Here is a 16,136-nt window from a genome sequence, read left to right as displayed (position 1 = left end):
TTTTCAGCATCTAGAAATAGCAGCCACAGGCAGGTGGGATTTTATGTGTTGCACTCAGTATGTGTAAGAGCCGGCGAATATTATCAGATGCAAGACGACCCCTGATAAAGCCCGTTTGATCTGGGTTAATTATTTTCCCAACTACTGTCTCAAGTTACTGGCTAAGACTTTGGAAAATATCTTGAGGTTGGCATTTATCAAGGAGATTGGACGGTAATTGCCACACTCCAAGGGGTCCTTACCGGGCTTAGGTACAACTGTGATCAGGGCTGTGTTTAGATCTCTATGGAAAGCACTATTTCCAAAAGCATAATTTAATGTTTCTAACCATACTGGTCCAAGAATATCCCAAAGTGCTAGGTAAAGTTCCACAGGTATGCCATCGATACTTGGTGTATGGCCTTTATTTGTAGCTTTGACTGCTTTAAGTAGCTCATCCAGTGTAATAGGAGAGTCTAGAGTTTTGGTGTCCTCTAATGACAACGTAGGGAGGTCTAATCCACTAAATAAATCTGTGAAGTCATTCTCAGAAGGAACTGAGCCACTTGTATACAGTTCTTTAAAGTAATTCTTGAATGTCTCGTTTATTTCCTCTGTTGAAGATACTACTCCACATTTAGCACATCTAATCACTGGTATAGACCTTTTAGCTTCCTGTTGTTTGAGCATTAGTGCCAAAAGATGGCTCGGTCTGCTGCCTTCTGCATAATACTTATGTTTGGTTATATGGATCATATATTCTGCTCTACTTCTTAATAAATCATTTAATTCTGCTTGTTTTGTTTTGAGTTGGTTTTCTTTTGTTATGGTGTATCTCCTTTTGAGATCATTCTCTAAAACCTTACAAAACCTTTCAAGCCGGCTTTTATGTAGGTGGGAACTGAACCACATAGCGTTATTTCGTAAGGAACCTGATGGAGGCCCAAATCACTGTCACATCTGTGACACATTTTATTTAAATTTATAAATTCTGTCAGTTTTGTTCTCAGCTGTGATAGAAATTTGTTGTTTTTTAGAAGAGTGGAGTTAAACCTCCACCTAGTAGCCTTATTTTTAATTTTGCCATAATTAAAAGTAGATATGACTGGGTTGTGATCAGATAGATGTCTGGGCAAAAATTCTATTGAGTGTATTAAGGGCAGCAGACCAGAGGATACAAGAATGTAAGCTATCTGAGAGAAAGTTTTATGTCTTGTGGAGAAGAAGGTATAGTCTTTAACAGATGGATTATGCACCCTCCACACATCAGTTAAATTTAAATCCGTTAGAAAAGGTTTAAGTGCTTTGGAAGCAGATTCTTGAAAGCTTGATATAGTTGAGGAAGATTTATCGAGGTTAATGTTTACCAAAGCATTCATGTCCGAACCAACATGCAGTTGGTAATCACATAACTTCAGTAATTGTGAGGTAATTGAAGGAAAAAAAAATCAACTTCGAATATAGTTGGGGATATAGGCAAATGAATGCAACTTTTTTACCCTGAATGGATGTACAGCAAAAAGCTAGACGTCCTTCATTGTCGGCGCCAGATCTTTCAATTGCTACATTAATATTATGTCTCATTAATACCATAACTCCTTTGGTACGAGCACCATCAGCTGATGCCACAACGGGTTTATAAAAGTGGTTTTGAACCCTGGGAATGTCATTAGGTTTAAGATGTGTTTCCTGTAACAGCGCGATATCTATTTTCTTCCTGCGTAAGAAATCTAAAACCTTTGAGCGCTTGTAGGGAGAGTTTAATCCTCTAACGTTAAATGATACAATAGTGAGATTTTCTAATTTATCTGTATTGATCATCTTCCCCTGGATCTGTTGTTGTAAGTTGGTGTTGGAGCCCTGAGTTACCCCGTTCCCACCCCTCCCCCATCACCCGTCGCATTCAACCCTTACTTTGTAACATCTGTGAGTGTCACTTAGCAATGTCAGATACTGAACACTGACATTAACCGCCCCCCTCTAGCACCAACAAATTAGAAAGGCAAAGCAGTTCTCATAGACAATCATATCAAAGAGACAAGAGGGAAAAAAAACCCTGAACAAACCCGTTAACCTATATAATTAAAACCATTTCTGTCTGAAATATAGTATAACACATAATCAAGACCCCAACAGCTCTCTTTGCAAGAAACTGTAGCTTTAACAGATCGTCACTTGACGATGGCGCCAGGTCCGTCTTATCTGGTGCCCAGGAACATAAACACGTCTACTGGAGACATAACGTTCTAAGGTTATTCAGAACAAACTGCTGTTTTTCAGCTTCATTCATGATGAAGTATCACATCGGGGTGGACGATCAGGGCAGGCGACATTAAGTGTTCCCTTTATAATGCTGAAAGTGGAGGGGAAGGAAATGAGGGTCTGGTGGGACCTCACAGGAATTGTAAAATTTGTTGCTGAACTCAGGGGCCACTCTGACCTCAGTCCAGGAGAAGGGGGTAAGTACAGAGGTTGGGGAAATGCAGGAGTTGTGGTTATGGACTGTGTGCACAGTGGTTGAGGGGAAGCCAGGGTTCAGGAGGAAGGAAAACCTTTCAGAGGCATCTGTGCAGAAAGTTTCTTCAGTGGAGTGAATGGAGAGTTTCACTCGAGTGTACTGCACACAGCACTGTTGTTGGCAACACCTTACACCTCCTACGAATGACCAGGTGCTGTGTCTCATCGTGGCTGACATGAGAAGAACCCTGTGCAAGGTCAACCCACGGAAGGCTGCTGGACCAGACAACATCCCTGGTAGAGTGCTCAGAGGATGTGCAGACCAGCTAGCAGATGTTCTCACTGACATCTTCAACATCTCCCTGAGCAGCACCATCGTTCCAACGTGCTTCAAGGCCGCCACCATCGTCCCCGTGCCGAAGAAGTCTTCAGTGTCCTGCCTAAATGACTACCATCCCGTTGCACTTACATCCATCATCATGAAGTGTTTCGAGAGGCTCGTCATGAGGCATATCAAGACCCTGCTGCCCCCCTCACTGGACCCCCTGCAGTTTGCGTACCATCCCAACCACTCAACAGATGACGCCATTGCCACCACCCTCCAACTGACCCTAACCCACCTGGACAAAAAAGGCACTTACATTCGAATGTCGTTCATAGACTTCAGTTCAGCATTCAACACAATCATCCCTCAGAAACTGATTGGAAAGCTGAGCCTACTGGGCCTGAACACCTCCCTCTGCAACTGGATCCTATACTTCCTGACTGGGAGACCTCAGTCAGTCTGGATCGGGAGCAGCATCTCCAACACCATCACACTGAGCACGGGGGCTCCCCAGGGTTGTGTGCTCAGTCCACTGCTGTTCACTCTGCTGACCCACCACTGTGCTGCAACTCACAGCTCAAACCATATCATCAAGTTCGCCGATGACACGACCGTGTTGGGTCTCATCAGCAAGAACGACGAGTCAGCTTACAGAGAGGAGGTGCTGCGGCTAATGGACTGGTGCAGAGCCAACAACCTGTCTCTTAATGTGAACAAAACAGAAGAGATGGTTGTTGACTTCAGGAGGGCACGGAGCGACCACTCCCCGCTGAACATCGACGGCTCCTCGGTAGAGATCATAAAGAGCACCAAATTTCTTGGTGTTCACCTGACGGAGAATCTCACCTGGTCCCTCAACACCAGCTCCATAGCAAAGAAAGCCCAGCAGCATCTCTACTTTTTGTGAAGGTTGAGGAAAGTCCATCTCCCACCCCCCCATCCTCATCACATTCTGCAGGGGTTGAACTGAGAGCATCCTGAGCAGCTGCATCACTGCCTGGTTTGGAAATTGCACCATCTCGGATCGCAAGACCCTGCAGTGGATAGTGAGGTCAGCTGAGAAGATCATCGGGGTTTCTCTTCCTGCCATCACGGACATTTACACTACACGCTGCATCCACAAAGGAAACAGCATTATGAAGGACCCCATGCACCCCTCATACAAACTCTTCTCACTCCTGCTGTCTGGGAAAAGGCTCCAAAGCATTTGGGCTCTCACGATCAGACTATGTAACAGTTTCTTCCCCCAAGCTATCAGACTCCTCAATACCCAGAGCCTGGACTGACACCTTGCCCTATTGACTTGTTTATTATTTATTGTAATGCCTGCACTGTTTTTGTGCACTTTATGCAGTCCAGTGTAGGTCTATAGTCCAGTATAGCTTTCTCTGTGTTTTTTTTATTACATAGTTCAATCTAGTTTTTGTACTGTGTCATGTAAACCATGGTCCTGAAAAATGTTGTCTCATTTTTACTATGCACTGTACCAGCAGTTATGGTCAAAATTACAACAAAAGTTGACTTGACTTGGCTTACAGGGAATGAAATGCACAGACTGTACGCGTGGACTGTTTGATTTATGAGGGTCTGGCAGGAGCACTGATACAGGGAATAATGGCCTGAAAGAAAGATGATCCATCTTCCCATGGGGAAAGCCTCGCTCTGGAGTAATGAGAAGGCAGGTTTCCTGATCCAGCTCCCTGTGCAAGTTGGAGGACTACCCAGCCAAGCAGTTTCCATCCAGTGACTGGCACTGGCCAGAGAAGCAGAATTTCCTGGTTTCCTCCTAGTGAAACCCCCTGGGAGGACTTACTTGTGGGCCTTGTGGGTAAAGTGACTTATCTTTTGATGGGTTAAACTTCTGCTGCCCAGTCTGTTAACCAAAGGTGCCATCAGCACTTAGTGTTAACTGTGAGGCAAGGATGCAGAGAAAAGACCAGACGATCTGAACAAAAGAGTCAATTGTAATTGTTTAGAGCCTGGTGGTGATTTGCAAATAACCTCTGACAGTATTGTGCATTATTTATCCAAAATTTTATAAAGAGCTTTTATTTCATTTCAGGTAGAGACAAACGTAGAAGTGAGAATGGCAGCACTGTCAAAGGAGAGCAGGTATGTAGTCAATGTGAATTGCTGCCGTTTGTTGTGGTTTATTTCCTGTGTTAAGCTGACTGGCACATACCCCCACGTTAACCCAAACGCATTTCATCATGCTGCTCTCCCTCACATGCAGCCCAGGGAGAATCTCAGCATCTGGGGTGCTCTCTACGGGCGGCACGGTAACAACGCTTTTACTGCGCCAGGTTCTTCCTGCAACTGTCTGCCAGGAGTTTGTACGTTCTCCCTGTGACTCCATTGCTTTCCACCGGCTGCTCCAGGTTCCTCCTACATTCTGAAGATGTATTGATTCGTAGGTTGATTTGTCACAATGCTGTAATAGGAAGCGGAGCCTTGTTGGGTCAGAAAGGCCTGTTACTGTCCTGTATCTCATAAATAAAATAAAATACACACATTCCTGAATCATTCCAAATTTGTACCTGGTTCTTAATACTGATGCCACTTCTGTCTGTATCTCCCCCTCCGATCAGTGTTGCTCTTGATCGATTGGAATTTGCCGTTCCATATAACAATATACTTCATTTTCATTTTAGGATATTGGAGAATTGCAGGAATTGAAGCTGTCTGCACCAGATCATCCAGCTGATCAGTGATCTCTGCCACCTCATGTACAGTGATCATACACCTGAGCAAAAATTCTTGCTCTTTTGGTTTGTAAACTGATGAACTCAGGCAAACATTGAATAATGTATTTGACTTTATAAAACTTAATATATTCAACATTTTTAGTACTTTTAGAAAGTACATTCTGATAGCTGACTTTACAGGCAGGAAATGCATCTGGGCTGCTAGTGCAATACGCAGAAAACGGGAGGAACTCTGTGGGCGTATTCCTTGTTAGTATAACTGATACAATTCACTGTACATTTGGACACATGACAAACAAGAAATCTGAATCTAGAATGTCCAAGTTCTTACGGTGGGTGGACTGAAGGAGTTCAAAGTGATTTAAACCTCCACGCATGTGTTGAATCTCACTAGTGTAAAAGCATCTGCACTAGATACAGTAAATTAAACTAATGCATTCGCAGGGGAAGTGCCTCAGCTGGAAGGAAGGTGGTGATGAGGAATTTGTAGGGGAAAGTGCTTGCATGGATATGTGGGGAAAACAAGCAGATAAGAGAGTCATCTCTGCAAAAGGTGGGGAGGAAATGGAAGATGTTCTTGATGATGGGATCTTGTCCATTTCTATATGTAGATGCTGCTTGACCCACTGAGATCCTACAGTATTTTGTGTGTTCCAGATTTTCAGTATTAGCAATTTTTGTATGAAAACATTATTTAAATTTTAAACTTTTTATAAAATTTAATATAATGTATACTTGAAACACTTTTATAACAGTTTTATAAAGCTAAGATGAAAATCTTACAGCTGATTTGCTGTAGGTGATAATTCTGTACTGTGATGTCACAGCTTTTGGAGTATTTGTATTAAAGGCCCTGAGTAAATGTTATTGTCTCTGTAACTCTTTTCTCATACACTGAGCTTTTAGCTCCAAAATTACTTTGAAACCAGCAAATGCTTTGGCTATTTCTGCCACTATATTGTGACTTTGTATCTCCCTGCCGGCTGGTAGTGTAGTGACATCAGCGCTGGACTTCGGGGTGAGAGGTCTGGAGTTCGAATCCAGCCGGCTCCCGTTAATAGCTGGTGATCTCTTTTTATAAAAGAGAACTCACCCGGCAGAAGGCAATGACAAGCCACCGCTGTAACTTGCCTAGTACACGATTTCCCAGTAGGTCAGAGCGGCGTGGAAGGAAATCATCCGCTACCTGGAAATAATTCCGGAGGTGACATACCTACCGTATCTCCCTCTGCCTCGTGAATGTTAAATATCAGAGCTTGATACTTGCATTTTCACCACAGAATTTGAGTGTGTACAAGCAAGAGCAGGCCTGGAGAAGTCAGTGTTCTGTGTAAGTGCTGGAGGGGGTTGCTGCCACTCCAGAAGAAGCTGCTCTGCCAGGTCTGATCTCACTCCAGCCCCACGCTTCTGATCTTCGGGCCCCTGGTGCAGAGCGAGGTGTGCCAGTCTGGAAACCTTGTCAGTTTGCTCCTGGTTCTGCCCCAAGGCCCCGGAAGCAGACCATCCATGGCTCTGCCCAAGCCGACTGCCTGCTCCAGTTCTGGGGATTGGTGCATGTTTGGGTTTGTAGGACAGAGTACACAGTGCCCACTGGCTCACTGGGGATCTTCAGCGACCAGCGACATCACAGGGTATGATGTGCATCTTGTAAGGGTGATGAGTTAATTTGGTGTATTTTTTAAATAGTGAATGGAGAAACATACAGATATTGTAAGTATGTCTAAACCCTTTTTTAAGTGATTGATTTTGGAATTACAAGGACAGCTGCATGAACAAACCAGCGGGTGAGGGAAGAAGCTCCTGGTCTCAGTGGGAGAACTCTGAAGAGATATTCTTTCAAACCTGATGTGACCAGGAGACATTCCCTGAAATATTGGCCAACACTACAGACAGCAGGTCCATATCAAAATCCCCAGCCACCACCAGAGTTCAAAGTTTAAAATGAATTTTATCATTAGAGTACAAACAACCCTGAGATTTATTTTCTGTGGCATGCTCAGCAAGTCAATAGAATGGTAACTACAACAGGATCCATGGAAGATCAACCAGAAGACAAAATGCAAATGCATGTATAAATAAATAATGATAACGTGAAATGACAAGATAGTCCCTTAAAGTGAGATCGTCTGTTGTGGGAGCATCTCAATAGAATGAGTGTAGTTATGCCCTTTTTGTAGAAGATAGATAGATAGATACTTTATTCATCCCCATGGGGAAATTCAACCTTTTTTCCAATGTCCCATACACTTGTTGTAGCAAAAAACTAATTACATACAATACTTAACTCAGTAAGAACTAACTCAAAAAGCATTAATAATAGCTTAAAAAAAAAAGTTCTTAAGTCCTGGCAGTTGAATTGTAAAGCCTAATGGCATTGGGGAGTATTGACCTCTTCATCCTGTCTGAGGAGCATTGCATCGATAGTAACCTGTCGCTGAAACTGCTTCTCTGTCTCTGGATGGTGCTATGTAGAGGATGTTCAGGGTTTTCCATAATTGACCGTAGCCTACTCAGCGCCCTTCGCTCAGCCACCGATGTTAAACTCTCCAGTACTTTGCCCACGACAGAGCCCGCCTTCCTTACCAGCTTATTAAGACGTGAGGCGTCCCTCTTCTTAATGCTTCCTCCCCAACACGCCACCACAAAGAAGAGGGCGCTCTCCACAACTGACCTATAGAACATCTTCAGCATCTCACTGCAGACATTGAATGACGCCAACCTTCTAAGGAAGTACAGTCGACTCTGTGCCTTCCTGCACAAGGCATCTGTGTTGGCAGTCCAGTCTAGCTTCTCGTCTAACTGTACTCCCAGATACTTGTAGGTCTTAACCTGCTCCACACATTCTCCATTAATGATCACTGGCTCCATATGAGGCCTAGATCTCCTAAAGTCCACCACCATCTCCTTGGTCTTGGTGATATTGATATTCTTGGTGAGATTGAGAGCCTGATGGGCAAGGGGTAGAAACTGTTCCTGAACCTAGTGGTGCGAGTCCTGAGGTTTTGTACCTTCTACCTGATGGCAGCAGCATGAAAAGAGCATGGCCTGGGTGGTGAGGATCCCTGATGGATGCTGTTTGCCTACGACAGGATTCATGTTGATGTGCTCAGTGGTTGGGAGGGCCAAATGCACTACCTTCTGTAGATTTTCCATTCAAAGACATTGGTGCAGTCAGAGAGAGGGGTGACATCCACTGACACTAAAAAAAAACACAATAGAGAAAGGTCCAAGCATTGGAACTTGGAGGCAGAATACCTTGGGCCAAGTTATTTTCCATCATTGTGACAGAGATAAAGGATGGCAGGAAATGTGTCAAGTGAGCCACAATCATGCAGGCAAGGAGAGGGTATTCCGTCATGTTCTGACTTGTGCCTTGTCAATGATGGAATGATCTTGGGGTGAAAATGTAAGCATTTACAACAGGTCTGACCTGCTCCTGTGGGCAAGGCACTGATAGAGCTATTCCTGTTGACATTCCATTCACTGGTCGTAAGATTAAGGAGGGAATCTGGTAGCCCAAAGATTGGTAATTGTTATTTTTTAGAGTCACATGCACTAAAGTAAAGTTATTTAAAAAAACATTTTTTTTGCAAGCCATTGAACAGGTAATTTCATCACGTCAGTGTGTTGAGGTGTCATAAGAAACAATATCAACGCAGTCACCTATGCACCCCCCCCCCCCCCAGACTCCATGTTCAGCACATAATTCTCTGAAGCTTCTGCCACCTCCAATGGGATCCCACCACCAAGCACATTATTCCCTCCCCCTCACTTTCTAATTTCTGTGGGGATTGCTTCCCACGTAACTCCCTTGTCCATTTGTGCTTCCCCACTGATCTCCCTCCTGGCACTTATCCTTGCAAATGGAACAAGTGCTCCACCCCCTCCCTTCCTACCATTCAGGGCCATAAACAGTCCTTCCAGGTGAGGGGTCACTTACTGTGTTCAGTGCTCCTGATGTGGCCTCCTGCATATTGGTGAGACCACTTCGCTGAGCATCTACACTCTCTGCCAGAGTAAGTGGGATCTCCCAGTGGCCACCCATTTTAATTCCACTTCCCATTCCCGTTCTGATATGCCTATCCATGGCCGCCTCCACTGTCGTGATGGGGCCACATTTAGGTTGGAGGAGCAACAGCTTGTATTCCATCTGGGGAGCCTCCAACCTGATGGCATGAACATCGATTTCTCAAACTTCCAGTAATGCCCTCCACCCCCACCCCCACCCTTCACCATTTCCCATCCCCTTTTCCCTCACTTTATCTCCTTGCCTGCCCATTGGCTCCCTCTAGTGCTCCTTCCCCTTTCTTCCATGGCCTTCTGTCTCTTTCACCAATCAACTTCCCAGCTCTTTACTTCATCCCTCCCCCTCCAGGTTTCACCTATCACCTGGTGTTAGTCTCTCCTCTCCCCTCACCTTTCAAATCTACTCAGTTCTTTTGCTGCAGCCCTGCCAGAGGGTTTTGGCTGAAAACGTCAACTGTAGTTTTTTCCAGAAATCCTGCCTGGCCTGCTGATTTCCTCCAGCATTTTGTGTGCGTTGCTCGGATTTCCAGGATCTGCAGATTTCCGCTTGTATGTCAATGCAGTTATAGAGAGGGCAGAGCAGGTGGTCAATGAAGTGCGAGGCCATAACAAGGTAGATTGTGAGATCCAGATGGCATTAACGTGTATTAGGTTCAGTTTAGATCCTTTGAGATGTTGATGCCCTGTGTCAGGCTGGTGCATTCCAAATTCTCGCGATGAAGCTCAGATTGTGAGTGACCTGTTGGTCAGAACATGGCACTGTCCTTTATACCTGTTGTAGGGAAACATTAAAGAAGACAAGATCAAAATGCTGCAATATCAACAAATAAGTTATGATCTCACTGGTTCCTTATAATCGGACAAGGGAGGTCTGGGTAGTTTCTCTGTCTGAGTTTGGCATGAACTCAGCTAGGTAGGAAACCCAGTCAGAGCTCAAAGAGAACCACCCCCACTCCCCAAACCAATGCCATCAATAAAATATAAGCACTATAAATCATATCGTATCAGATGAAAATATTACAGATTAAATATAAGATGTGACCTCTGAATTCTGTATCCTACAATTTAATTCCTGGTACAAACCTGTCTCTACCCAGGAGGTCAATCTTATTTGCAAGCTGCTCATAAAATTTAAATATAATTTATTCTTAACTTCAGATGATTTCAAACAAACCTCACCAGTGACCAAAACTCCCCTTCTCCCCCATCCCCCAACTCTCTCCTCCCCACCCCCACCCCCTTCCAGTAGGTGATGCTTTTTAACTTTCTGTACCCGGCAGGCCTGGTGAGATAACATTCACTATGGGTCATTTTGCTTCAATTACACTGAGACAAATACATTTCATCGTACTTCCTTGATGAAACATACAGAAATTGTATTTATTAGAAAACCTGAATTGACAAAGTGCCGTCTACTTTGTGAGATGTGCTGTACCAGCTGAGGAAATTTGGCTAAGAATACAATGTTTAACTTCTTGAGAGGTGACCAGGCGATGCCTGTCCTCAGTCGAGTGGTTTATTGCCCAGATCAAAGTTTCTTTCACCATCTCTTGACAATGATCTTCCCGTTCTAAGCCCTAACAGTGTCCCTTCATCAGCAGTAGGGTGTGATAAAGATCAGATCACACAGGGGGAGAGAATCAGAGACAATGGTTTAGGTCTATGATCTTCCTACAAACAATACAGTATAAAGAATTCAAAGTACATTTATACTGTAAATAGCAGGTTCATTGAACTACAAGGACAAATGAGGCCACTATTTATTTAACGGACAAGTTATATTCAGCTTTATTGATGCGTATAGAGTGGAGTACTGAATGGGCTTAAAGTGTACGGTCGGGTCAATAACGCACAGTTTCTGATACCCCAAAGGCTCAGTTCAAATGCAAACCGCAAATCCCATTACTGAGCCATGATACTCGGACTCTAGCCAATGATCTTTATGGTACCCACCCCTGACCCCTAATGTCCTGGGATGTCACTCCCGAGGTTCTTCCTCACCAAGAGTCTGGTCTCCAACTCCACCTGCACAAAGCAAGACCAAGTGTAATCTACGGCGCTCTGTGTGTGTTCCTTTATTAAACATTCTGAGTGCCGTTGTACTTCCTGATGCCCTTTCTGTGTAGAAAGTTGGAACTGCCGACTCCATGCTCCTGGTCGGCATAATTTCACACGGAAAACATTGTTAGTCCTCTTCCTCGGCACTAACTGTGTAACGTATTCTTTGGCTAATGTGGGATTTACATCTCCTAATGTTTCTTTCAGGATTGAATCACAGTCTGGGCTTCACCCTCTCCTCTTGAGACAGTAAATGGCAGGACCATTAAGAACACTGATATACAGAGGGATGCAAGTCCACAGCTCTCTAAAACTAGCAACACAAGGAGGTAGGGTGGTAAAGGAGTACGGCATACTTCCCTTCATCAATTGAAGCAATAAATATAAAAGTCAGGAAGTTATGTTGATTTGGTTAGGCTACGTTTGCGGTATTCTGTGCAGTTATGGTCGCCATATTACAGGAAGGATGCGGCAGCTTTGGAGAGGGTGCAGAAGAAAATCACTGGGGCGTTGCCTGCATCAGAGTGTTTTGTTTATAAGGCGATGCTGGACAAATTTGGACTGTTTATCTGCAGTGCTGGAGGCTGAGTGGGGTTTATAAAAGTATACATCATATGTAGAGTAGGCAGTTCCCATTGTGGAAACAATGAATACTAGAAAACTTATCGAATTTGAGAAAGTTAAGAAGAGATTAATGAGGCGTGTTTTTAATGTTCCACGGAGAGCGGGAGCTGTGTAAAACACACTGCCGGGGTGGTGATGGAAGCAGATACGATAGTCGCATTTAGCACACTAACAGATAGGGAATGGGAAGATGGAGACCGTGTGCCCGGCAGATGGTATCAGTTTAATTTGACATGATTCTCCATGTTCAGTGTTCCTTGTGACGAGAAATAAACTCGTTTCTTAACCGGAGCTATAAATTGTAACACAGAGTGGGCATCCGACAACAGATCGCTATCGAGAAATGCAGAGGGCAGTTAACAGGCTGGATATGCTTCTGCAAAGAAGCACTGTCTGTCAGGTCACCTATGACTTCCTATCAGTCGGTTCTGTGTTTTGAGGTGTTGCTATCTCTGGTGCGCGTTAGCACCAGGCTCTGGGTAAACCTTGCCCATATTGAAAGATAAAATCTACCTCACTATCAACCAATGTCAACTAAGTACCGTGTGGCTACTAAAGCACTGAAATATATATGTATACGTCACATTCCGTCCTAGAAGAAGTAAGACGTTAGTTGTTGAAAATGAAAATAATTTTGTCTTTAAAAAATAGTGCATGCTGGAGAGAAAGGAGTACTGGGCCATCTAGATAACTTCAATGCCAAGATAGGGGCAACCTCTCTGGGAATGGGTGTTTGGTAAGGAGGGGATTGGGAATGTGAACTTCAGTAAAGTTCAAAGGCTGGAAAATCTGCAATACACACCAAATGCTGGAGGAACTCAGCAGACCTGGCAGAGGATGAAGTGTTTTGGCCTGAAACATCAACTGTTCACTCTTTTGCATAGATACTGCCTGGTCTGCTGAGTTCGACAGAGTTCTCCTGAAACAACGCCTGGAGCTTGGTCTTGCAACTGCCGCATTTGTTTGGGCAGGGAGGTAGATACAGGAAGTGTGAAACTTCAAAGTAAATTTATTATCAAATTACATAAATGTCACCATATACTACCCTGAGATTCAGAAGCTTGCACGCATTCACAGTAGAACAAAATAAATACAATAGAATCAATGAAAATCGACATTCAAAGACTGACAACAAATGTGCAAAAATTTCAAACTGCAAATACAAAATAATAATAATAATAAATAAACAAATAAATAAATTAAGGACATGAGTTGTAGAGTCATTTGAAAGTGAGGCCATAGGTTGTGGGAACAATTCAGAGTTGAGGTGAGTGAAGTTATCCACATTAGTTCAGGTGCTAGTTGAAGGGTACTAACTGTTCATGAATCTGGTGATGTGCGACCTAGGGCTCATGTACCACCTTCCCGACGGCAGCAGTAAGAAGAGATGGTGGGATTCCTTGAGAATGGATGCTGCTTCCTTGTGGCAGTGTCCTTGTAGATATGCTCAATGGTAGGGAGTGCTTGACCTGTGATTAACAGGGTTGTATCAACCACTTTTGTAGGCACTTCCATTCTTGGGCTTTGGTACTTCCATGCCAGGCTGTAATGTAACCAGTTAGGATACTCTGTACCATGCCTATATTGAAGTTTATCGAAGGATTAGATGGCATGCCGAGTCTGTGCAATCTTCTAAGAAAGTAAAAGCATTTTCGTGCTTACATGTTGGTCCCAAGACAGATCCCCTGACATGATAACGCTAAGGAATTTAAAGTTAGTAACTCTCTGTTTTCTATTCATATCCTCTATCCATACTAATACATTATCCCAACTCTATGTACCTCATTGATAAGTCGTTTATGTGGCACCTTATTGAACGTCTTCTGGAAATCCAAGTAAATAACGTCCATCTGTTCCCTTCCATCCACTGAGCTTGTTAAATCCTCAAAGAACTCCAGTAAGTCCGGGTGAGGTGTGAGGTCCGGGTCTCTGCTGAGAAGAACAGGCTCCAGTCCTCAGGGTCGCGTTGCCGGTGGCTGATGGTGGGGTGGGGGGGGGGGGGGGCGTCGTAGTGTGTTCGGCAGAGGATGTGCTCAGAGAGACTGTGCCGGAGGGGATGGTCGGAGGCTCGGAGGTTAGACAGACTTGGAGTCTGCTGCGGTCAGGGCGCTTTCACTGTGTGCTGCGTCTGTGAGGCTGGGTCCGGTGGAGCTTTCATTGTGTGTGGCGCCGTGGAAGTCCATAGCGGGGGTATTCCCTTCTGCCGCCGGCGTGGGATGACCCTGAGGACCTTGAGGGCTTGTGGAAACTGTGTGGTGGTTTCTTTCAAACTTATAGTCTTTTAACATCTTTGGACTATTTTTACTGTGCCCATAGTCTGTTTTTTTTTGTCAATTATGGTATTGTTAGCACTGTTGTAACTATATTGTAACTATGTGGTTTTGTGTAGATCTTGTGGCTTTAGTTTTTGGTTTGTTGGGTGGTAGAGTTGGTCTCCTGACTTGGTGTGTCTGGGTAGTCTTGTTTTGTCTGGTGGATTTGGAGCTCCTTTCCGGGGAATGCGCTAAGATGGTAGCGTGATATTAATACGCAGCAGCCTCTCCGGACTCTGGATTTGGGGATTGCCAAACATTATGTGGATTTTCTGGTTTAGTCTGTTTTGTCGTGTGCTTTTGTGATATCATTCTGGAGGAACGTTGTTTCATTTTTTAACTGCATTGCAGTTGTGGTTTCTAAATGACAATAAACTGAAATTCAATTCAATTCAATAAGTTTGTCAGACAGGGTCTGCCTTTGCTGAATCCACACTGCATCTGTCTGATTGATCCATTTATTTCCAGGTGCCTCCCTATTTTTGCTTTAATGATAGCTTCAAGCATTTTCCCAACTACAGATGTTAAACTAACTGGCCTATAGTTAACTGCCTTTTGCCTACATAATTTTCTGAACAGTGGCATGACATTCTCCGTCTTCCAATTGGCCGGGACCTGCCCAGAGTGCAGCGAATTTTTTAAAATTATCATCAAAACCTCTTCTATAACTTCTGCCATTACTTTCAGAACTGTGGGATGCATTCTGTCAGGACCAGGGGACTTATCTCTCTTCAGGCCCATAAGTTTGCTCAGCACTACCTCTTTTGTGATAGCTATTGTATCGAGGACCTCACCTCCCATCGCAAACCAAAACCTCCCATTTGGCATGTTAGACTTGTCCTCCACCGTGAAGACCAACAGAAAATAATCATTCAAAACCTCGGCCATTTCCCCATTACCCAATATCAATTCCCCCTTCTCGTCTTCCAACGGACCTAAGTTCATTTTAGCCACCCTTTTCTGCTTTATATAATAGTAAAAACGTTTACTATCCGTTTTTATATTTTTGTGCTGGTTTATTTTCATAATCTATCTTCCCTTTCTTTAAAGGTCCAGAGCATCGATATTTTGCAGGGGCTCATGTGGGAGAACCGTACCTCCTTCATTAACAAAAAGGCTCTGCGGAGGATGTACATCCAGCAGCAGTTGGTAACCTTCCTCCTGCCCCGGAACATACTGGTGCAATTCTGCACTGCCATCATTAATAACATCCTCCTATCAGCCGGTACAGTTTGGTTCCGTGCAGCATCCTCTCACTATATACGTAAAGTACAGCGAAATGCCAGGACAGCAGAAGAAAGGTCATTGGTTGCAGTCTACCATCACTGTCAGCATTGTACGTATCCAGGACAAAGAAGCGGGCAGGAAATCATTCCGGACATGACCCGCGCTGTAAACTACTTTTCCCAGAGCTCTCTTCTGGAAAGCACCACGGGGCTATTAATGCCTATTAGAATAAAAACTTCACGCCCTCTTAAAAATTTCCTCACCCAGGCAGTTAATCTAATCAACCATTCTGATTAGCAAACCCCACCATTCCCTCGATCTACCGTATAACCTCAGTCAGTGCACTGCGCTGTCAAAACACTTTAAACCACTTTATATAATGATGTTTACTTTGTAAATGCATGCTGGTATTTATGAATTTAT

The 16,136-nt window shown here is 44.0% G+C and overlaps 1 protein-coding gene across 2 annotated transcripts in view; it reads left to right on the top strand.

Moving 5' to 3' along the window:
* Positions 1-6,328, top strand: part of LOC140716663 (uncharacterized) — an 80,994-nt gene extending 74,666 nt beyond the window's left edge. For both annotated transcript variants that reach the window (XM_073029485.1, XM_073029491.1), the window contains exons 9-10: positions 4,824-4,873; positions 5,413-6,328. In XM_073029485.1, coding sequence (XP_072885586.1) covers positions 4,824-4,873; positions 5,413-5,472 — 110 coding nt within the window. In that variant the 3' untranslated portion in view covers positions 5,473-6,328. The remainder of the gene's footprint in view (positions 1-4,823; positions 4,874-5,412) is intronic.
* The last annotated feature ends 9,808 nt before the right edge of the window (positions 6,329-16,136 follow it).

Source organism: Hemitrygon akajei, chromosome 2 (genome assembly GCF_048418815.1).
Source record: "Hemitrygon akajei chromosome 2, sHemAka1.3, whole genome shotgun sequence".
NCBI classification, from domain to species: domain Eukaryota; kingdom Metazoa; phylum Chordata; class Chondrichthyes; order Myliobatiformes; family Dasyatidae; genus Hemitrygon; species Hemitrygon akajei.
The sequence above is the reverse complement of the archived record's forward strand: the minus strand, read 5'-3'. Positions and strand labels throughout refer to the sequence as shown.